At 47.4% G+C, this 23,898-nt stretch overlaps 1 protein-coding gene across 1 annotated transcript in view; it reads left to right on the top strand.

Moving 5' to 3' along the window:
* Window positions 1–20,318, top strand: part of LOC148218831 (olfactory receptor 14I1-like) — a 49,587-nt gene extending 29,269 nt beyond the window's left edge. The window contains exon 2 of the mRNA XM_088157784.1: window positions 20,269–20,318. Coding sequence (XP_088013910.1) covers window positions 20,269–20,318 — 50 coding nt within the window. The remainder of the gene's footprint in view (window positions 1–20,268) is intronic.
* The last annotated feature ends 3,580 nt before the right edge of the window (window positions 20,319–23,898 follow it).

Genomic DNA, 23,898 nt, shown 5'->3' with positions numbered 1-23,898 from the left:
CGTATTAGAGACCGCATGGCAAATGCCGCATGGCTTCTCTCTTTGTTCATCAATAAAGTCACTTTTACAAGACTCCTCTGTCTCCTCTGGGCACACAAACCTCTGGCCACGGGAATTTTCCCGCACAGCCCCGGGCACAGGGCAGACACCTCTGTCCCACCCACAGCAACCGGGACGAGCCAGCGCTGCTCCGGCACCGGCTCCTGCCGAGGCCCCAGTGGGAAGGAGACCGCAGGCAGCCGCTCCCGCAGCGCCCTCAGCCCAGCGCCAACACGGGCCGGCACCGGCACAACCAACCCGCCAGAGCCCCCTGCCGCCCCCTCGGCCCGCAGCGAGCCCCGAGCCCCCGCACAACCGAGCGCGGCTCCCACCTGCGCTGGGGCCGCCTCCGAGCTCCGCCGCCGCCTCCCCGGGCTCCGGCCGCTGCCGCCGCTGCCGGGCCCGCACAGACGCTGCCACAATGGCGCCTTTGCTGCTCTGCCCAATCAGCGCGCGACAACCAGGAGTGACATTGGCACAATCAGCCAATGGCAGCGAGGGGCGGGCTCTGCACACGGCCCAGCCTCGGCCCGCGCTCTCAGGGCCCCCCGGGCTGTGTGAGGGCAAAGGCGGAGATGAGGAACAGCCCTGGAACGGGCCCGGGCCCGAGCCGCCATTGGCCTGGAAACACAAACAAAGTTCTCCGCAGCTCCCGGCACGCCTTTCCCAGCCCCGCGTGTTCGCTGCCTCCGGCTCAGCGGGAAGCCCTGGAACCTCACTTCTCCTACCCCTAATTCGGAGCGTCTGTGCTTGGCTTTAATTTCCCCCAAACGGGGAAAACTGCTCCACATCCCCTGTGGATGAGTGGAAGAGGGGAGAGATTTCTGGCAGAAAACTCCAAAAACTCAGAGCAGGATAATGAGAAGTAAATGAAGACCCTTCAAACCAGCTTTCCACACGCCTCCCTCCTTCCAGCTGCAACTCCTACCCCGGCAGCGCAGGGTTGGAGAAACGACGCTCACTTTGTAAAATTTTAAAGGTTTATTAAATCTTAGCAAAAAAAATACACCAAAAGACTGAATAAAGAGAAAAATCAGCGCTGGGAGCACAGGACTAAAGCAGCAGACCCGGGTGTGATTTGGGGGCCCAGGGGCTCCGCGGGCCGCCCCCGCCCCCCCCCGATCTCGGCCAACGGGTGCGAGCGGCGCGGCCCCGCTGCTGAGCACTGACCCCGCCCCGGGGGCCGCCGGGACCTCTCCGAAAAAACCCGCACCTGCACCCCCCCTTCAGTCCCTCCAACCTTCCCAGTGCTGGGGGAAAAGGGGGAAAGGGGAGGACCTGGGGCGGGATCACCCGGAGACCCCCGGGGTGAGGAGCAAGGGGTGGGGTTGGGCTCGCGCTGAGGGGGGCGGTTCCCGCGCGAGGATTTCGGTGGGGTTCGCTCAAGGAATTTTGGGGTTCTCGTGCTACGGATCCTCGTGCAAAGGGCTCCTCTCCTGCCACCGTCTCCTCGTGTCACCCAGACCAGTTTGGGGAGCTCTTTATGTCACCCAGAGGAATTTGGGGGCTCCTCGTGTCATCGAGAGGAATTTGGGGGCCCCTCATATCATTAAGAGCCCTGCGAATGTCACCAAGAGCTCCTCGAGTGCCACCAGGAGGAACGGGGGGACTCCTCGTATCACCGAGAGCCCTGCGAGTGACACTGAGAGCCCTGTGTCACCAAGAGCCCCTCAAGTGCCCCCAGCTCCTTGTGCCACTAGGAGCCCCTGGAGTGCCACCAGCTCCTCGTGTCACCAAGAGCCCCTCGTGCCACCAGGACCTCGTGCCAGAGAATTTGGGGAGAGTCTCTGTGCCACCCGGACCCCCTAAGTGTCACCAGCCCCGTGCCAGGATCCCCAGTGTCACCGGGGTCTCTCTCTGTGTCACACACCAGGAACCGACCCCCCCTCCGAGCACCAGGACCCCCGAATTTAACCGTCCTCGTGCACCGGGACCCCCTCAGGACCCTCGAGTTTCCTCTCTCCCCTCCTCGTGCACCGGCATCACCGGACCGCCCCCCCTTTCCCGAGGAATCGCCGGAGACCCCCTCCATCAATCACCGGGCACCGGGACCACCAGAGACCTCCCCCATCAATCAGCACCGTCACCGTGCACTGGGACAAACCCCCCCCCATCGAGCAGTGACACCCCCTCATCGTGCACGGGGACCGCCGGACCCCCCCTCAAACATCGCCAGCCTCGGGCACCAAGATCACCGGAGACCCCTCCATGAGTCACCGGGACCCCCCCGTCATGCACCAGGACCACCGGAGACCTCCCCAGGAATCACCGGCCACCCCCTCACGAATCACCGGGCACCGGGACGCCCCCTCGGGCACCGGGACTGGACCCCCCCTCGTGTACCGACCACCCTCTGGTGCACAGGGCCCGGACCCCCCTTTGTGCCCCCCCTGCCCATCCCGGGGATTCCGCCCCTCCCCTTTGACTTCCCCTGGGAACAGGAGCGGGAATGGCAGGGGGCTGTGAGCTGGGAGGGCACCGGGGTGTCCCCAGCACCGGGGGGAGTCCCTTGGGGCTCGCTCCTTTCCCCCCTCTCCTCCTCCAGTTATCACCAGGGACCCCCCTAATTTACCGGGACTCCCCCTATTCACTGCCCCCCCGTTCACCGACCCCCCCAAAGCGCTGGGACCCCCCCCCCTCACTCACCGCCCCTCCCCCATCCATGGGACCCCCCCCCACTCACCGCTCCCCCCCGTCACCAGGACCCCAAAATCCATGGGACTCCCCCCACACTCATCAAGACTCCCCCCAAATCCATGGGACCCCTCCCTCCCCCCCACTCACCACCCCCTTCTCAGCACTCCCCGGGCCCTCCCCATTGATCGAACGCCCCCATGGCCCCCCCAGCCCCTCGCCCTCGCATTGGGTCCCCCCGGGGCCGAGGCAGAGCCCTCCCTGAGGGACACCCCTCATCCCCGGCCTGCAGCCGCCCATGGAGCCGCTGACCACAACTCCCTGCCTGCGTCCATCCGGCCAATTCCTCTGGCCCCGCACAGCCCAGCCTGCAAAGCCAGCACCTGCTGGGCACCTGCTCCATGCCACTTCCAGGGGCTTGGGCTGCTGAAGGGTTGCTGGGCTGGGCCCTTTGTGACACAGGGCCGTTCTATCGGGTTCCTGGGTGCTGTTGGCCATTCTGTTGTCCTGGTGACATGGCACAGCCCCGCCCTGCAGGGGTATATATGGGGCACAGGGCCCTGCGCTGCCCAGTGCCAGGAGTGCCACTGGCTCAGGAGGAAGCAGCTCCTGGGACCTCTGTGCTCTAGACGACGTTACACATGGAGGAGGAAAAGGTGAAGCTTGTTATAAATGAGAGACAAAAGTCTCAATATTCAGCAAAATTTAGATTTCTTTATTTGATAAAGAAAGAGCAAGCAGCGCGCTGAGGAACGTGAGGGGTCACCGCCCACTCCACGCTCCACCGAACCTTGGTTTGCAGCCTCTTCTTATACTGTGGGTTCTCGTTGTTCACAAATTCACAAAGCCTTTGGGTGATAATCAGTCAGAGATAGCCATCCGGTCCTTCGAGATAAGCACCAGAGAAGTTCTGGGAGTCTGGTTTTTGGGATAGGCAGCATTGATCAGACAAAGGCAGGAAGGGCTTTTTGGGTAGTCCGATTTTGCAAGCTGGTAGTCAATACAACTTATTTGAAAAACATAACATAACATAATGTAAGATAATACAACATAATATAACATAACATGGTGATTTTAAACAGAATGATTTTATCATATAATTTCCTTTATCTAGTGTCCATGCTTCATTTCAGAGCTTAATATTCTGGTTTATAGAAACCCCAATGCTTTTGTGATTAACACGAATCTTTTATCAATTGTCACAATTTCCCCATTTCTCTTTTTTTATCCCATTGATTCGTGTTCTGGTTTCAAATTTTGTCAGTACTTCTTGTACTAGATTTACTACATCTACTGCCATTAATTTTGTTGCCTTCTCAGGGTCTATTGGTATTGTAGCAACTTGCATTCCTTGAACCACCAACTGGATTAGTCGAATGAAGCATGGAACAAGACAAGGGATGAACAGTAGTTCTAATAATGCACATGTTAACATAAACCTTAATTTTTTCCACCAAGCTCCCCCCAACAGGTTATTCCACCAATTATCATTAATCATATTGTTTCAGGTTTGTACAGTATATGGGCTAATCGTTTTATTTCTTCTGCAATTTTAGTAATTACTTCACTATTATAATACATTTCTAATCAGTATTCAGAATTATTAAATTTCCCACACACTCCCCCTCGATATTTCTGTTTGATTTCACTGTAGCAACTGTTCTGGCCCTAATCCCTCCCCCCCTCCATGGCCATTGTTCAGTCATCTGCATTCGTCTGCAGATCCAACAGTGAGTTAAGATCAGTAGTAATTTCTTTCATTAATTCTACAAATAAATTCTTTCCCAAGGTGGATAAGTCCCATTCGCTGAGTTGTTGTTTTATTTTCTCATACAAGTTAAAACGTCCCCCACGGTTTGTCCTTTTTCCTTTGAACATTTTAGTTATAATTTTTTTTAATCAATTCCTCCTTGTAGTGATCTTGCACTCCTCCCTGATCTGAATATCCCCACATACTTTCTTTTGTGAAGCAGAGGTGTGTCTCTCCTACTGGGCAACTTTGGTATGCCCATGGAGCCCACCCTCCTTTTCCCAAATTGGTGGCCACTTCTGTCCATAATAGTGCATAATGTGTTTATTATAGCAGGCCGAATTGATGTGTGTGTGGAAGGCAAGGGTGGATACCGTGCATCCCCGTACCCAGTTGTCTGGTGACACTTGGAACAAGCATCAGCATTATTTCCTTTTATCATCATTAGCAATAGGATGACTCCCATGACCATTTTCATCCCTCTGCCTCCCTCAAGGCCTACGGGGTTGCTGTCAGTAGCCGAGGTTTGTTTCATCTTCTCGGCAGCAGGGAATATGTCCTGGGCTCTCCCACTTTGTCTTTCTCTTTTGGTAGTGTTTCTTAATTTTGTCCCAAATTTAGCTTTAACATTTCAGTACGAGGTACAGCAGTAACAGCTCGGTATACACAACCCTTCCAACACTTTTTTGCCAATACCTCTGCTCTGGCTTTCGTTTTTCCTCTTGTTCCATTCTCAAATAACTCCCACCAGTTATGATCATCAATTTCGACTTCTCCTTGTGCTGATAGGGTATTAAGTACCTTAATAGTTTCCTTACATTCATTTCTTCTACACTGAACACATAATGCGAGTGGGGGATACCCACCATAGGGATGACACCACCACAACTCAGTACAATATGGACACCTTTTTGGTTTTGTTTTTTTTTTAATGAACGGGCTACAATTACATCCTTTTTGGTGACTCAAAAGACTGCATTAATTCTTTTAGGGCTTGTCCAAAGAGATTGGGGGATTCTGTAAAGCCCTGAGGCAATACTGTCCAATGCAGTTGTTGTTTCCTGCCCTTATTAGGATTTTTTCATTCAAAGGCAATCTCTACTGCTTTCCTCTAATGGGCATGCCCAGAAGGCATCTTTTAGATCTATTACACTATACCAAGTGTGGTCAGGGGACAACTCCTTTAAGAGAGTGTAAGGGTTTGCTACTACAGGAAATTTGGTAACAGTTCGCTGATTTATAGCTCTCAAATCCTGTACCAATCTGTAATTCCCGTCTGTCTTTTTGACAGGCAGAATAGGAGTATTATGTGGGGACATACATGGTTCCAAAGTCCCCTGTTGCAAAAGGTTTTCTATGAGAGGCTTAAGGCCCCGTCTCCCTTCCAGTGATATTGGATATTGGCGAACTTGGATAGGTAAATCGGGATCAGTGATTTTCACTTTGATAGGTTTCATTTTTAACTTCCCTATTTCTCCAGGGGTGTACCACACCTCAGGACATATTTGCTCCTCGTCCTTTTGGGTTAAAGCAAAAATTTTAAGATACCCTTGGGATACTTCAATTTTCAAATCCAATGCTATTATTAAATCTCTCCCCAATAAATTATTTTCTGCATCTGGCAGTAACAGCAGATCTTTTAATTCAATTTTGTTCTGGGTCTCAATTTGCACATTTTTAATAATAGGGAGCCGAAATGGTTCACCTTTTGCTCCAGCCACGAGTGCTGTTTCTCTACTAGGTTTACACCCTTTTGGTAGGTGTTTAATTATGGATTTTTGGGTTTCTGTATCTACTAAAAATTCCACCTCCTCTCCCTGGGGACCAATCTTTAATATTATCAAGGGCTCTTTGGATGGTATGGTCCCCAGTACATACAGCCCCTGACACCCCTATTCGTCTTCCTGGAACTTTTTTTTTTTTTCATCCTGTATCTGTTCTTTACAATTTTTCCTTATTTGACCTTTCTTGTTACAGTAAAAGCAGGTTCGCCTTGGTGAATAATTTCCTGCTTCATTTCCTTGTTTCGGTGGGGGTTTTTGTGGTTTCCCCCCCCTTTCTGCTGGGTTTCTTTCTGTGTTTCACGAACTGCAGCTATAAAGATTCTAGCTTTTGCTTTCTGCTTCTCTTAGCAATTCTTGTAACCCCCGATCTTGCCAATCGTCTAACTTTTCTAATTTCTTTCTAATATCTCCCCGTGATCGAGCAACAAATTGGGTTTTGAGGAGTGCCTGAGCCACTTGTGTATCAGGGTCTATCCCGGAGTACATTTGGAGATTTTTCCTCAGCCGATCCAACCAGTCAGTCGGGGATTCGTCTTTTTTTTTTTTTTTTTTTTTTTTTTTTTTTTTTTTTCTCACTAAAAGCTTTATTAATATTTTGTCCTTTAGGAACTGATTCTCGGATACCTTTAACGAGTATCCATCTTAAGTCCATCATATTCTGGCAATGGACATCATTCTGATTATCCCAGTTAGGATTATTTAATGGCCATTTCTGGTCTCCCCTAGGTCCAATCTGATGCTCCCTGTCCCATACCCTCATTCCAGCCTGTCTGATCATTTCCCGTTCTTCTGTGGTGAATAGGATACTTAATATAGATTGTAATTCCATCCAAGTATACATACTTGGTCCGAGGAATTGATCTGGTCTCTCTGATACTCCTATAGGATCTTCTAATAGTTTTCCCATTTCTTTTTTAAAGTTCCTCACTTCCCCAGTGTTCAAGGGAACATTTACAAATCCAATTAATCCAGCCTGTTGTCCTGCTAATGGCACTTCCCTCAGGGGGTAAAGGCTAGCCTTTGTGTCATTATCTCCCTCCTCTCTGGTGATACCATCTCTCCTGGTATTCCTTTGACTGGAGCGAGTTCTTAGAGCTATGGGAGTACCAGGAGGAGAAGTGGGTGCGTGGGGGGGTCTCCTGTATTTTCTGTATTATACGGAGGTGGGAGATTATCGAGGGGTTCCCAGGTAACCTTATTTTTATTTTCATCCTCTTTTTCTTTTAAAGTATATATCAAGGATGGCTTGGACTGTTTTGCCCACAGGGCAGCATACTCACATTCCTCTCTGTTAAATGGTTTTTTACGAGCCACATATGTGTTTAATGCCCGACAAATCCAACCCTCAAATGATCCGAACATGGGCCACTATAGGTTATCTTTATGGATCATTTCTCTGGTCCATTCCACCATGCAATATTGAATTAATTTTTCTTTACTTTTTCCTCTGTATACCGCCCCTGTGTCCCAACATCTTAATATTATTCCCAATGGGCTGCCTGGTGGTATTTCTAGCAACCTATTTGTCTTGTCTTTATTTTCCCAGTCTCCTTGCGGACCAAATGAACTTGAACCTCTTCGTGGGTCCTTGGGACTCAGAATCTTACTCTCTCTTTGTCCCATTTTTACCTCAAGGGACTGTCTTGCACTCCCCGATGTGTTCTGCAAGAACCTCTGCCTTTCCTTGGGTCAGGATGGACTGGAACCCGCCTTTACCTGGGCTGGGATGGGAAAAGCAGCTTTTCCCTTCTCCCTCCGTGACTGGTGTGTTGCCATCTGCTTTCTTTTCCTCCCCCTTCCCCCCCACCACCTTCCCGGGTCCTGCCTTTGCCTGGGCTAGGATGGGAAGGACCTAGCCTCTACCTGGGCTAGGACAAGAAAAGCAGTCTCTCCCTTTGTGCTCACTCGCTTCGTCCGGTCACCGGCCAGGTCCCTCGCGGGATGCTGGAAACGCGGATAGAAGGACTCCGCTCTCGCTTCGCAGCAAAGGCCACGTCTCATTCAGGCAAGCACACAGTCATCCCCACCAAACCACACAGATACTCACAGTCCGATGCTCCTGTCTGGGTCTCCGTGCACGAGAATTACAGGTGATTTTGCCGCGGTCTTCCGGGGAGATTTTCCTTGCTCAGTCTCTATGGTGCGGGACGTCGATGGGTCCCGAGAATCACTGACGAACGGGGGCCACAGCAGTGGGGCGCCTCCCCGAAATCGCAGTGCCTCTCAGGGCTCCAAGGACATCCCGGGTATCGGCACCAAATTGTTATAAATGAGAGACAAAAGTCTCGATATTCAGTACAATTTTGGATTGCTTTATTTGATATAGAAAGAGCAAGCAGCGCTGGGGAACGCGAGGGGTCACCGCCCACTCCACGCTCCACCGAACCTTGGTTTGCACCCTCTTCTTATACTGTGGGTTCTCATTGTAATCAATACTTTTGGGGGGGTTTTTTTTCTTCTTTTTTTTTTTTTTTTTTTCTGTCATAATTTTGCTAGGTAAGCAGTGGTGGTTGAATAAACATCCTTACACAAATTCACAAAGCCTTTGGGTGATAATCAGTCACAGATAGCCATCTGGTCCTTGTAGATGACCACCAGAGAAGTCCTGGGAGTCTGGTCCTTGAGATGGGCAGCATTGATCAGACAAAGGCAGGAAGGGTTGTTTTTTTGGAAGTTCGATTTTGCAAGCTGGTAGCCGATACAACATGTTTGAAAAAAACTTAACATAATGTAATGTAACATAATACAACGTAACATAACAAGGTGATTTTAAACAAAATTATTTAATCATATAATTTCCTTTATCTAGTGTCCATGCTTCACTTCAGAGCTTAGCATTCTGGTTTATGCAAATCCCAATGCTATTGTGATTAACACGAATCTTTTATCAATTGTCACACCCGCGAGCTCGCAGGACCTCATAATCCAGTCCCGCGCCGAAAACTCCTGCCCTGCCCAGCGCCCTAAAGAGCCCGGTTAGAGCTCCGCAGGCTCCCCCAACGTTCACCCGACCCGTATATGTTCCCCGCTGAGGACCTGAAGCCGCCACTCCGAGGGAAAACTGTCCCCTAAATGCCTTCCTAGATCCCTAAACTCTCCGTAAGAACAACTTCTGGGACTACAGCTCCCATGATGCTCCGCTGTTCCAGGTAAACGCCATTCTAACCATGACTTCATCTCCCATAATGCCTTGCACTCCACTGAGAGACACTGCAGCTGCGCCTACAACTCCCGTGATGCTCCACGGCTCCATTAAACCTTACTATACCCGCGCCTACAACTCCCATCAGCCCCCGCGCCCCAGAGAGCCCCGTTAGAGCCCCCGAGTGCCCGTCCGGACCCCGAATGGCCCCAGATTCCCCTCCCTGACCGCCAAGGGCCTCCCTGAAACAGCCAGGTAACATCCGAAGCCCAGACTTTCCCTCAGCATCTCTAAGTTCTCTGTTAGTGCCCACTTGACGCTCCCAAGTGTCCTCCCGTCCTCAACTTCCTTCTAAATTCTTTCCCCAGACCCAAAATTGCCGCGAATGTGCCCCAGAAATGTCTCCCTGGACCCGAAGTGCCCCCCTGGACCCTGTCAGAGAAAAAGATGATAATAAAGGTGACCAAATGACTGCAAATATTGCAAATTATCAAATATTACAAATTATCATAAAGAGGGAGAAAAAAATAACCAGGAGACGTTATTTAATTAATGAAGGGAATTGTGTTACTTAGAACCATTGGCCAGTAATTTTTTTAGTTACTAATAATGTATAGAGTTTTATTATAAATATAAAAATGTGTTTATAAAAATATAGAATAGTACTACTATAAATAAGAAAAATATAATTATATTTTATCATTTAAGAACATTTTTAATTTAAAGAGAAATTTAATTTTATTTTCTAATTTGGGTTGTCAGTCAAAGGTGGGTGATAGCATGACACAGTTATGATGGGGGTGAGGAGCAGGTTGTCCAAACAGGGCCAGCCAGCAAGGGACTCATTCTTCTCTGTGCCCAGAGCTCCTGAGGAGACATTCAGCCCCAAGATCACTCTGGAAATGCTTCTCTCTGTCATGAATGTCGTTCTATTTGTACAATTTATCAGACAACAAGGTTAAATTTTGCTGCAATTTTTTAATAGCAACAATTGTATATAAATGAATACAATCAAAATATATTGGATACATATATCTGAATATATACAAAATTTGGCAGTTAGTAATTTAGTATAATTGACGTTCCTATAAAGCATAAGGAAAACCAGCCGGGGGTACGGGGAGGGGCTCGCCCTTCCTCACGTACTGAACAATCAAGCCAAAGTTTCTGTTCCTAAAATCTACGTCACTATGTGTATGGCACATGCTCTACTAATGGGTTAGGGGGTCTCTCATCCTTTTGAGGGTCTATTCCCGATGAAGGCTCATCATCTTCATCAATGACTGAGGTGTGACCTGCAGGTAGCACAGGTGCCCTGTGTGACTGAGCAGATGTTTTCCATAATAAGACTCTGATTAAATCCCATGCCTGGAATCATCCCATTTTGGCCCATTCCAAGGTCGAGTCTTTCTATTTCTAGATGCTGCTTATCAGACCTACGTCCTTCTCCTACTCCCTTCCAACATCTGCAGGATTCCACCTGCTTTGTCTCACTCGTTTCCTTTTTTTTGGCTTTGTAACAATTATTTTCTATTGATGTGAGTACAATTTTGCTAATATAGTTACAATTTAGTTAGCACGAATCACATTTATCACATACATAAATATCTGTGAGACTTTCCTGTCAAATCATTATCCATCCCAACCCTGGCACATCCCAAGTCCAGCAATTTGCATGCACAGAAAGCCAAAACTCGGCAATTCCCCGGTTCCAGCACCAGCACTGCTCAGATCTGGTGATTTGTGGGTGCCAGCACTGCAGATCCAGCAGATTGTTGACGCTGGCAGTGCCCAGGTCTGGCGTTTGCCAGCATCGGTGCCGCCCAGAGCCGTCAGTTTCCTGCTGCTGGGGCACTCGGGGGTTGTGGCTGAGCAGGAAAGGTGAGCCTGTGCCGGGAGCTTTTCTTGGCTGGAGCAAAGGCTGGGCACGCAGAGACCTTCCTGGCACTGTGCCCTGGGCCAGCAGGGATTGTGCTGCTGGAGCCCACCCTCCATTTCTTCTGTTAGGCAGCTTTAGGACATGGAGGAGCCAGAGCAGAGCCTCAGCTTTCTGGATTCATCCAGAAGAATCCTGTGTGTGAAGCAGCCTGGGAACAGGGTTTCCATGCCAGGGTGGGCAATTCAGAGCCCTTTTCTCCCCCATGGGCTGAGGGTGTGGCACTTGCCATTGGCAAGGGCCCTGCAGGTGCCAAAGGGGCCGTTTTCAATCTGCTGAGAACAGTCGGAACTGAGAGCCTGTCCTAAACCTGCTTTTCCTGCAAATGTACTCAAGGAATTCTCTTTTTTTGCCGTCTCAGCCCCTGTGTGTGTGCAGGTGTACCAAGTGAAGGATGGAACGGGTCTATTGGGGGGGAGGGGAATGTTCTCTTTCTCCTAGTGGTTTTTGGTTTTGTTTTTGTAGTTGTTGTTCTTGTTGGATTTGTTTGTTTTCTTGGATGGGTTTGATTATTGTGGTTTATAATTCTGAATTTTATTTTTTAATCATCTCCTCGTGGCAGCTGTGGGCAGAGCTCTGTAGCTGTGTGTGACACTTGTGTGTGGCACAGTGAAGGTGTCCAGGGGGGCCTTGCCCGAGCTGTGTGCAGAGGAATCCCCATCAGGCCAGGCTGGGGGTGCTCCGTGGCCGGTGCCTTGCGTTGACTGGAAGCTGCCATGGAGCGTCTCCAGGGATGGAAGGTTGGGGCTGCCAGGGCTGTGGTGTCACAGACAGGGGAACGCTGGGGCTGCCACAGCTGCCGTGTCCCAGAGAGGGGAATGTTGGGGTGCCCTGCTCCTGGCCCGGCCCCAACAGCTCTGCCAGCTCCTCTCAAGGACACCAAGGCTGAGCCAAAGGGTGAGAATTGCGGGAGGGGCTGAGCTGGGAGGGACCCGGTGGGATCATGGAGTCCAGGGCCCGGCCCTGCACAGACAGCCCAACAAGGGGAGGCTGTGCATCCCTGGGAGAGGTGTCCAAAGGCTCCTGGAGCTGTGCCAGCCTTGCAGCTGGGAGCATTTTCTGGGGATCCTGGTCAGTGATGGAGGATCATTCGGTAGGGGGAAGGAAGGAAGGGTGGAAGGAAGGGTAGAAGGGTGGAAGGGAGGAAGGAAGGAAGGAAGGAAGGAAGGAAGGAAGGAAGGAAGGAAGGAAGGAAGGAAGGAAGGAAGGAAGGAAGGAAGGAAGGAAGGAAGGAAGGAAGGAAGGAAGGAAGGAAGGAAGGAAGGAAGGAAGGAAGGAAGGAAGGAAGGAAGGAAGGGTGGAAGGAAGGGTGGAAGGAAGGGTGGAAGGAAGGAAGGAAGGAAGGAAGGAAGGAAGGAAGGAAGGAAGGAAGGAAGGAAGGAAGGAAGGAAGGAAGGAAGGAAGGAAGGAAGGAAGGAAGGAAGGAAGGAAGGAAGGAAGGAAGGAAGGAAGGAAGGAAGGAAGGAAGGAGGGAAGGAAGGAAGGAGGGAAGGAAGGAGGGAAGGAAGGAGGGAAGGAAGGAAGGAAGGAAGGAAGGAAGGAAGGAAGGAAGGAAGGAAGGAAGGAAGGAAGGAAGGAAGGAAGGAAGGAAGGAAGGAAGGAAGGAAGGAAGGAAGGAAGGAAGGAAGGAAGGAAGGAAGGAAGGAAGGAAGGAAGGGTTATGAATGTTGTTCTGTTTATCCAATTTATCAAACAACAAGATTAAATTTAGCTGCAAATTTTTGCTAGTAATGTTTATAAATTTATACAATCAAAGTATTTGAGATGAATACAATCAATGTGTAGAATACATATATTTCAGGATATGTAAAATTTAAGAGTAAGTAATTTAGTAAAATTGAGGTTCGTATAAAGCATAAGCAAAACCGACCAGGGGTACAGGGAGGGGCTCCCCCTTCCTCTCATACCAAAGCATCCAGGCTAACAATCCCACTTATATACTGCAGGCTACAGAAGTTACTAGAAAACTCCTCCTAGTTTCTATTCCTAAAAATCTACGTCACTGTGTTGTTTGGTGCATGCTCTACTAATGCTTAGGGGTCTTTCTTCCTTTTGAGGGTTTTATTTCTGATGAAGGCTCATCATCTTCATCAGTGTCTGCTGTGTAACCTTGCAGGTAGCACAAGCGCCCTAAGCTTGGGTTATATAACTAAGCATAAATTCCCACAATAAAATTAAGTTCCATGCATGGAATCATCCCAATTTGACCCATTTCAAGGTCGAAACTTTTATTTCTAGATGCTGCTTATCAGACCTACGTCCTTCTACTATTCCCTTCCAACCTCCTTCTTCAACTCCCAACATCTGGATGATGTCCTTTGCCCTGTGTCACCCATCTCCCCCCTCACTCTGTAACAATTGTCTTCTATTGATCTAAATACAATTTTGCTAATATATTTACAATTTAATTAGTACAAATCATATTTATCACAATTCCCCCATTTCTCTTTTTGATCATATTGATTCGTGCTCTAAAAAGTTTTGCTTGGTATTCTCTATGTTCCTTCATACTAGCCTCCAATTTTTCAAACATTTCTCATGCTGCATTCAGCTTTTCATACTCCTTCTCAAATTTTATTAACTTTTCTGGTGCCAGGGTATTCTTTTTGCATTAAGTCAGCATTTTCTCAATCTCTCTCTCTCGAGGGTGAGTGGATTGTACTTTCAGTACCATCAAGAAATTCAGTTTCCTTTTTGCTGTTGATTATGGATCCATGGGCATGGCTGTAAGTTGCATTCAATGAATTACTGAGTGGATTGGTCTAATTAGACAGGGTGTCATGCAAGGCAGAAACAATAGTCCTAAACCAGAACATAATAGCATGAATCCCAATTTTTTCCACCACACACCCCCAAAAAGTTTATCCCACCAATCAGCTTTCAGGATAGAATTCTGGTTTTGAACTGGTACATGTACCACTCTTTTAATTTCATCATCAATTTTTGTGATGGCTTCCCCGTGATCATCTATTTGCACACAGCACTCAGATTCATTAAACCTCCCACAAACTCCTCCTTCTTCTGCCAGCAGATAATCTAGGGCAATTCTCTTTTGATGTACAAATGCTCGCATTTGTGAATGCTGTTTGGCCAACAACTTCAAAGCATCTGCCCTATGGTTTGAGACGACTTCCACTTCTGCCTGGAGCCTTATGAACCAATTTAACAGGTAAATTGGAGTTCTATATCCCCAAGACCCATCCTGAGCCCAAGCAGCAGGTTCATAATGTGCTATAATTCTTTCTGCAGGCCATTCTTCATCTTTCCATTTTTGGTTTCCTCCTGCCATTGGAAAGTCGAGGTTTGGTTCTCTTTCTTTCTAAGGTTTCATAAAGTGGTGTTCCTAGTATATTGTCCTTAGACCTTGGTCTGACAAAGAAGGAGGGTCGTAGAACTCCTAAGGTACAAGTTCCTTCCCACTTTTGGGATAGTTCACTGTATGCTCGTTGCCCACAGATCCAATATATTCCATCAGGGGCTTTCCATCTGTTTTCTGTGTTTTCTGGTTGTTCCCAATAAGATTTTAAGTCTTTTATGGATTGGTAGGGATTAGCTCCAGAACTGTTATGCCAGCACAAATCAGTTTGATTATTCCACTTGCAATTCATTTCTTTTGCTATTCCCCAATATCCAGTAGGACTCTTGGGTCGCCAGGTCTTTGTGTTATTGTCTGAATTTACTACTAAAGTAGATAGGCAAGGAGTATATCCCACCACTTCAGTGTATTTTCTCCCTTCCTGAGTTATACAAACTGTTCCAATGACTTGATGACTCAGAACCCAACCCTCAGGCTGTTTTAATGTCTTAGAAATTTGAGTATGATTCCATTTTAAAAATTGTTCTGGAGCTAAACCCTCACCTCTCCATGCCCATCTTTCAACCATTCTAAGTCCTCCACAAACAAAACATTTAGATAATCCCAATTCTGTGGCAATTTCTTGCATCAGATCTACGAACAGATTTTTATTTGATGTTGGCAAATCCCAGTCGCTATAGTGGTGTTTTAATTTTTTATACAGCTCATCCAGCTCCTCTAACTCTTTCCCTCTGATCTCTTTCTTATCCTTCATTGTTTCTTTTTGTTTTCCAGTTAATTTTCTCTTTGGCCTTTTTCCTTTTTCATCCTTTTCAAAACACAAGAAATTTTCATATCTAGGACAAAGTTGATGATTGTTAGGATAAGGAGCTCACACACTGAATCCCAAATTCCTTCTCTCCCAATACAATTTTGGACTTTTCACACAAATGTCTAAGAAACTGCTACGATTGTAACAGGCAGCACTAACATGTGGCTGTGCCACAAAAACTGATTCCATCTTATCCTTGACCCACATGGAATGATTGCATTTGTCACAGGGATCAGGAATGGTTTGTTTCTTTACTGCTGGCTTTTGTGCTGCTTGTTGTGTTAGAATTTGTTCCTGCATGGCTTGTTCTTTTTTGCTCCATGCAGTCTTATGGCTTTGGCCAGTTGCCAGGGGTATTAATGTAAGCACAATGAAAAGAGTCCTCAGGAATTTTAACTTTCTACCTGTCTCAAGGCCCCTTGGGTTGCAGCCAAGGGCCGAGATGTCAATCTTCTTGGTAGCAAAGCTTTTATCCTGGGATTTGTCTCTTTTTGGCATCCTTGGCCTCATAAAGCTCATATAAGCCATTTTAGCTTTTTCTCTTCCAAAGATGGCATCAATTATTTGTAGTTCTGCAGCACTGCCCTGTCTCTTTCCCTAGATTGATCAGCTATTTTCCTAATCCACTAAAGCCCCAGAGATATGCCAACTACAACAAAATTTGTTTTCACACTTCTTCAGTTAAACAGCTCGTTTTACTGGTCTTTTTCTGCTATGAAATTGGGGTTGGTAGTTAAATATTTGTCACCACCAAAAGATACATTCAGCTGCTGAAACAAATCTATGACATGGCACATAGATTTCTTCTCCACAACAATTGTCATTTATTATACAGTGGTCTATAATATTATGAATTGTTTGTTCTTTAGCCTGTACAAAAGCTAATATGGTGAGGAGTAGTTGGTCTTGGTTCTCTATTAGTTGAATTCCTGCAAAAAAGGTCCCACTTTCTTGTCTCAATGGTTTTCCATAAAAGTCACTAAAAAATCTTTCTATTGTTAGCTGTCCACGTACACAATCTAAACAACTTAAACAAAGCAATTGTCTCTCTTTTTCTTTTGCCCTATTTACCCTCCAGCACGAATTAAAACAACAGGTACAAACAATACAAACCCAAGGGTGGCATTCTAAGCCATGATTATTACATTCCCAATGTGTTAATTGTTGTTGGGCCTCCTCAATAATAGGTGTTACCAGTCTCTTTTTCTGGAGTTGCAGCTCCTCAAATAAATCAGTTAATGTTGGCAGTCAGAAGCTCCTGAGAAGCTTTTCAATCCACCTGGGCTTTTCCCACTGATCAAGGAGGCGTCTGATTCTTTCCCATGGGCGCTGTTCAGCCTCTGAACTCAATGAGGTTGCAGTTGGCAGCCAATGCAGGATGTCTAAATGACAACCATGTACTTCTCAAAACTACTTTAATTGGTATTTCAAGCAGTAACACCATACAATATCTTTCCCATTATATATGATATCTCCCCCTTTTGTCCCAAGATACAATGATTTTATGTCAATTTCTTATAGACTGTAGCTTTTTGGCACCAAGTACTCCTTTCTACCTAATCATGAATTTATTTCAATTTCTCTATGTTTTTGAATCTGGATGGAAATTTCATCAACTTTTAAATTCCCATTTTTAATTTGATTTTTAGATCTCCTAGTGCTGAAATAATTTTCCAATCTTTATTTTGTATCTGTTTTTTTACTCGTGAAGCATGAGTCCAGCCTTTTTCTGCTGTTCAGATTGCTGCTTCTGTGGTTAAAAGAACCAAAAATGGTCCCTCCCATCGAGGTTCTAAACTTCCTCCTCTCCAGCATTTTATCAACACATACTGTCCTGGTCACATAGAATGTACTGGAAAATCGAGAGGAGTTGTTTGTGCTAAAATGCCTTTGTCTCTTAATTCCCTCAAATTGTTTGTGATGGTTGTAAGATACCCCTGAATGGTTTTGTCCCTGACTAGAGAGGGATCCATTGTCATGCCTTGGGGGTAAGGCAATCCATATAACATCTCATATGGTGAGATCCCAGTTTCAGAGTGGGACTTGGTTCTTATATTTAACAGGGCTAAGGAAAGGCATCTAGTCCATGGTAATTTAGTTTCTATCATTAATTTAGTTAGTTGTTGTTTAATAGTTTGGTTCATCCTTTCAACTCATCCCAAGCTTTTGGGATGCCATGGGGTATGATATTCCCAGGTAATTCCTAGTGCTTGGTTTAAATTGTTAATTATTCTCGAGGTAAAATGAGTGCCCGGATCTGAATCAATATCTTGCACAAATCCAATCTCCAATAAAATTTTACCTACTGTTTGAGCTGTGGCTCAAACGGCAAGAAATGCTTCTACCCACTGAGTCAACTGATCTACTATAACCAGCAGATATTTCCACCTGCCTATTTTAGGTAATTCAGTGAAATCAACTTGGATCTTTTTGAATGGCCAATAGGCTGTCCGAGGGTCTCCAGAGGGAGGACTCCTCAACATCTTTTTGTTCATCTTCTGACATGTGACATATCCTTGAGTAATTTGTTTCCCAATTTCAAATATTCTTATACACCCATAAAATTTTAAAAAGCAGTCACAAAGTGCCCTTGTGCCCCAGTGAGTTCTTCAATGTAAATTGTCCAGGGTCTGTCGGGCTATAGGTTTTGGGACTACTTTTCTACCATCAGGTAGAATCCATTCTCCTTCCTTCAGGGTTGGCCCTAGTTTCTTTATAGCTTCTATCTCTGTTAAAGAAAAGTATGGTGTATCAGTTTGTGTTTCTGTCTCCTTAAAAGTCATAATTACACTGTTGTTTTCCCTTAGGGCAGCCCTTTTTGCTTCATCATCAGCCAAATTGTTTCCTCTTGTTTTAATATCTCTCCGCTCTGGTGCCCTTTTACATGTATGATTGCTATCTTTTTCAGTCCTTTTAAAGCCTCAAGTATTTCACTTACTAATCCTTAGTGTATTAATACTTTTCCTTGGGTGTTTCTTTCCAGATCTTTCTAAAGGTATGCACAATCCCAAAAGCATACTTCGAATCCGTGTATATGGTTCCCTCTTGTTCCTTTAATAATATGTGTTGGTTTGAAAGTAAAACCAGTGCAAGACTCCAAGTTAGTAATACAATTTAATAGGAGAACAGAGAAAAAATAAAATACATGCAATAATATAAAAGAAACAACCACCAACACAGTCAGAAATACAACCTGACACCCTGTCAGTCAGGGTGTTGGTAGCAGTCCGTATAAATGGTGGCTGCAGTCCTCCTGGATGACAGATGTGGTTCTGTTGAAGCAGTGCTCCTGTAGAAGGTGCAGTTTTCCTCTGAAGGTCCAGCGATGATGTGGAAAAGGTCCGACTTCCCTCTGGGATCCAGTGGAAAGGTTTGTCTTCGCATCCCAAACCCCAGTTTTTTATCTAGGTAGGAAAGGCTTGGCTCCTGCCCCTGGCTGGGGCATCTCCCAATGGGGTGATGTAATCTTATCAGTCACACAATAGGACTTAATGGCCCATTAACGGAATATATCTTCTGGAGGAAGGATGGGTTGTGAATAGATAACGATGATCATCCCCCGATCTTATCAGATGGCACATCAGCAGAGGATATCTCCCACAGAGATAAGGATCACCACCCCTCCCACATTTTAACAGATGGTGATAGAATACACATTTTTGCATTGTACCCCAGGACATAATCCACCCCTTATTCTATTACCATCTACATCACACCCAAACCAACACCCTCTTACAGATATATAATAAAAAATGAAACCTTACATACAGTTCTCACTAAAAATTAAGTCTCCTTGCGGTACACAACGGGTTTCCCCATCTTTCTGCATTACCCACCAAGTGCAACCAGGTCCTTGAGCAAAAACAATCCCACAGATTGGTTTGCCTTTGCCTGTGGTGGGATTAATCCAAACAGTTTTTCTTAAAATACCTTTCATGTGTACCACAGGGACCTTGTCTCCATCCACTGTGTGCAGGGGTTCAGAGTGGGCAGGACCGGCTTGATTGATGGACCCTCGGGTGTTAACCATCCAGGTGGCTTTGGCCAAGTTCATTTCCCAATTTCTGAAGGTTCCACCACCAAGTGCTTTCAAAGTAGTCTTAAGGAGTCCATTACACCGTTCAACTTTCCCGGCAGCTGGCGCATGGTAAGGGATATGATATATCTGTTCAATGCCATGTTCTTTGGCCCAGGTGTTGATAAGGCCGTTCTTGAAATGGGTTCCGTTGTTTGATTCAATTCTCTCAGGGGTACCATGCCTCCAAAGGACTTGTTTTTCTAGGCCCAACATGGTGTTCCAGGCAGTGGCATGAGGCACAGGGTAGGTCTCTAACCATCCTGTAGTTGCTTCCACCATGGTCAGTACGTAGCGTTTGCCCTGGTGGGTTTGGGGAAGGGTGATGTAGTCAATTTGCCAGGCTTCCCCATACCTGTACTTAGACCATCGTCCACCATATCACAGAGGCTTCACCCGCTTGGCCTGTTTGATTGTGGCACAGGTCTTGCAGTCGTGGATGACCTGTGAGATACTGTCCATGGTAAGGTCCACCCCTCGGTCACGGGCCCATTGGTACATTGCATCTCTCCCCTGATGACCAGAGGCATCATGGGCCCAACGAGCTAGGAATGATTCTCCCTTGTGCTGCCAGTCTAGATCCACCTGTGATACTTTCACTTTGGCAGCTCGGTCCACCTGCTTGTTGTTGTGATGTTCTTCATTAGCCCGGATTTTGGGTACATGTGCATCCACATGTCCAACCTTTATGGTCAATTTCTCTATTCGGGCAGCAATGTCCTGCCAAATCTCAGCTGCCCATATGGGTTTCCCTCTGCACTTCCAGTTGGCCTTTTTCCAGCAATCCAGCCATCTCCACAGAGCATAGCTACCATCCATGAGTCAGTGTAGAGATAGAGCCTTGGCCACTTCTCTCGTTCAGCAATATCCAAAGCCAACTGGATGGCTTTTAGCTCTGCGACCTGACTCGATCCACCTTGTCCCTTGGTAGCTTGTGCAACTTGTCGTGTGGGGCTCCATACTGCAGCTTTCCATTTCCGGTTAGTGCCTACAATTCAGCAGGAACCATCAGTGAAGAGGGCATATTGTCTTTCAGTCTCTGGTAGCTCATTATATGGTGGGGCTTCCTCAGCATGTGCCACTTGCTCCTCTTCTTCTTCAGAAGACAATCCAAAAGTCTCACCTTCAGGCCAGTTTGTAATTATTTCCAGAATCCCAGGGCGATTTGGATTCCCAATATGGGCGCGCTGAGTGATGAGGGCAATCCACTTGCTCCATGTGGTGTCAGTGGCGTGATGTGTGGAAGGCACCTTTCCCTTGAACATCCAGCCCAGCACTGGTAGTCGGGGTGCCAGGAGGAGTTGTGTTTCTGTGCCAATCACCTCTGAGGCAGCTTGAACTCCTTCATAGGCGGCCAAGATCTCCTTCTCTGTGGGAGTGTAGTTGGCTTCAGATCCTTTGTAGCTTCTGCTCCAGACTCCCAGAGGTCGACCCCGAGTCTCACCAGGCACCTTCTGCCACAGGCTCCAAGACAGACCATGGTTCCCAGCTGCAGAGAAGAGCACGTTCTTCACATTTGGTCCCGTCCTGACTGGGCCAAGGGCTACTGCATGAGCAATCTCTTGTTTGATCTGGGCGAAGGCTTGCTGCTGCTCAGGGCCCCAGTGGAAATCGTTCTTCTTGCGGGTAACCAGGTAGAGAGGACTCACAATCTGACTGTACTCAGGAATGTGCATTCTCCAAAAGCCTATGGCACCTAGGAAGGCTTGTGTTTCCTTCTTGTTGGTAGGTGGAGACATAGCGGTGATCTTATTAATTACCTCTGTTGGGATCTGACGACGTCCATCTTGCCACTTGACTCCTAGAAACTGAATTTCCTGAGCCGGTCCCTTAACTTTACTTCCCTTAATGGCAAAACCAGCTTTCAGCAGAATCTGGATAATCTTCTCTCCTTTCTCAAAGACTTCCCCTGCAGTGCTGCCCCATACAATGATGTCATCGATATACTGTAGATGTTCGGGGGCCTCACCCTTCTCCAGTGCAGCCTGGATCAGCCCATGACAGATGGTGGGGCTGTGCTTCCACCCCTGGGGCAGACGATTCCAGGTGTACTGCACTCCCCTCCATGTGAAAGCAAACTGAGGCCTGCATTCTGCTGCCAGAGTAATGGAGAAAAATGCATTGGCGATATCGATAGTGGCGTACCACTTTGCTGCCTTGGACTCCAGCTCGTACTGGAGTTCCAGCATGTCTGGCACAGCAGCGCTCAGTGGTGGAGTCACCTCATTCAATGCACGATAGTCTACGGTCAGTCTCCATTCTCCTTCAGATTTACGTACAGGCCAGATGGGGCTGTTGAAGGGTGAGTGAGTTTTGCTGACCACCCCTTGGCTCTCCAGCTCACGGATCATTTTATGGATGGGAACCACAGCATCTCGGGTTGTTCTGTATTGTCGGCGATGCACTATGGAAGTGGCAATTGGTACCTTTTGCTCTTCTCCTTTCAGAAGTCCTACTGTAGTTGGATTCTCGGACAGTCCAGGCAAGGTGTTCAATTGCTGGATGCCCTCTGTCACCACAGCTGCTATCCCAAATGCCCACCTGAATCCTTTTGGATCTTTAAAATACCCCCTTCGGAGGTAATCTATGCCCAAAATGCATGGGGCCTCTGGGCCAGTCACAATAGGATGTTTTTTCCATTCATGTCCAGTCAAGCTCACATCAGCTTCCACCAAGGTAAAGTCCTGTGATCCACCTGTCACACCAGCAATAGAAACAGATTCTGCCCCCACATATCTTGATGGGACTAATGTGCATTGGGCACCAGTATCAACCAAAGCTTTATACTTTCATGGTTCCGATGTGCCAGGCCAACGAATCCACACAGTCCAGAAAACACGGTTTTCCCTCGCCTCTCCCTGGCTAGAGGCAGGGCCCCTCTAAGCCTGTTTATCCTTCTTTCCTTGGGCATATGTCTTAGAGGTTCCTTCAAGGGGATCGGACGTATCATCATCATCATCATCATACTTGGCAGCTTGGCTACGGGCAACTGGAGCTGCTCTCCTTTTGGTGGAACTTCCTCTTTGAGTCTTGCCTTCCTTCAATTCACTCACCCGTTGTGCCAGAGCAGCAGTAGATTTTCCATCCCATCTCCTCATGTTTTCTCCACAATCACGTAGGAAGAACCACAGCTCAGCTCGTGGGGTGTACCTCCTCTCCCCATCAGGGGAACGTCTGCGTTGGATACCAGGGCCTCTAATTTGTACTGCTGAGATTTGGAGAAGGTCCTCTTTAATCTCCTCCCTGAGTCTTTTATGATTCTCCTCTATCTTGTCTTCTAATTTCTGCAGACGTGTTTCCACAGCTGCAATTCTGGCATGTGTTGGGCCATGCACAGCATCTGCATATGCTCGGAGCTTCTTTGCCATATCGAGCACGGTCTCATCCCTCTCGTCCCGCTTCATTATTGCTAAAGCAGAAGCATATTCATGGGGCCCAAGCCGCACAAGTTTTCGCCACATCACAGATGTACACGGTACCAAGTCTGGATTCCTAGTTGTTATGTCATCTGAGAAGATAATCTCTGCCACTGCCATTTCTCTCAGGCGTTGGATCCCTTGTTCTATCGTCTTCCACTGGGTCTGCTGCATATAAAGATCGTCTGCACACAGGTATCTTTGTGCTACACTGTCCAGGACCCGTGCCCAGAGGCTGTGAGGGTTAGGCCCCCTTATCATTCCTTGGTCGATGACAGGATCATGTGACAGGGATCCCAAATGCCTGGCTTCAGTGCCATCCAGAATTGTAGCCTCGCCTGCAGCATCCCAAAGACGGACCAACCAACTAATTATAGACTCATCAGGTCGTCGGGTGTAATCCTTTCTTAGGCCACGGAGGTCCTTTAGGGAAAAAGACTCAATATTGGCCTCTGATCTTTTACCAGTTGCTTTGACTCCTGGTTTTATGTCAGGAGGCGTCGAGGGTCCTTCTCCTGCATCATCATCATCATCATCATCATCCACTGGTCGATCAGTCTTGTCTGTGCACTTTCCACTTCTCGTGCTGGTAGCAACAGCCATTGGTTGAGGCTTACTGACAGGTTTAGCTGCTGGCTTAGGCTCACTGTCTGGTGTAGTTGTTGGCCTCGAGCCTGGGGTGTTGGCTGCAGCCTGAGTGACTGGGATAGTGGCTGATTTATCTGCCTGTCCCCCTTCCTCTGTCTGCTGCCCTACAGTATCTAGCAGGGTACGGTAAGCATATGCCAGGGCCCAGCTCACTGCAATGATCTTCTTCTCCTTAGAATTACCATGGCACTTCTCTTTCAGGTACTTTGCCACCTCAGCTGGGTTCTGAATTTGTTCACATGGAAAATCCCAGGATGTAGGGTCAGAAAATTCCTTTAAGATTTGGCCCATATCCTCCCATTTCCCACACCATTCAGGATTCCTCACGCCTGGCTCTACTCTGGGGT

This window comes from Sturnus vulgaris, unplaced genomic scaffold, assembly GCF_052056855.1.
Source record: "Sturnus vulgaris isolate bStuVul1 unplaced genomic scaffold, bStuVul1.hap1 Scaffold_157, whole genome shotgun sequence".
Classification (NCBI taxonomy): Eukaryota; Metazoa; Chordata; class Aves; order Passeriformes; family Sturnidae; genus Sturnus; species Sturnus vulgaris.
Note: the sequence above shows the minus strand (reverse complement) of the source record. Positions and strands in the feature narration are given on the sequence as shown.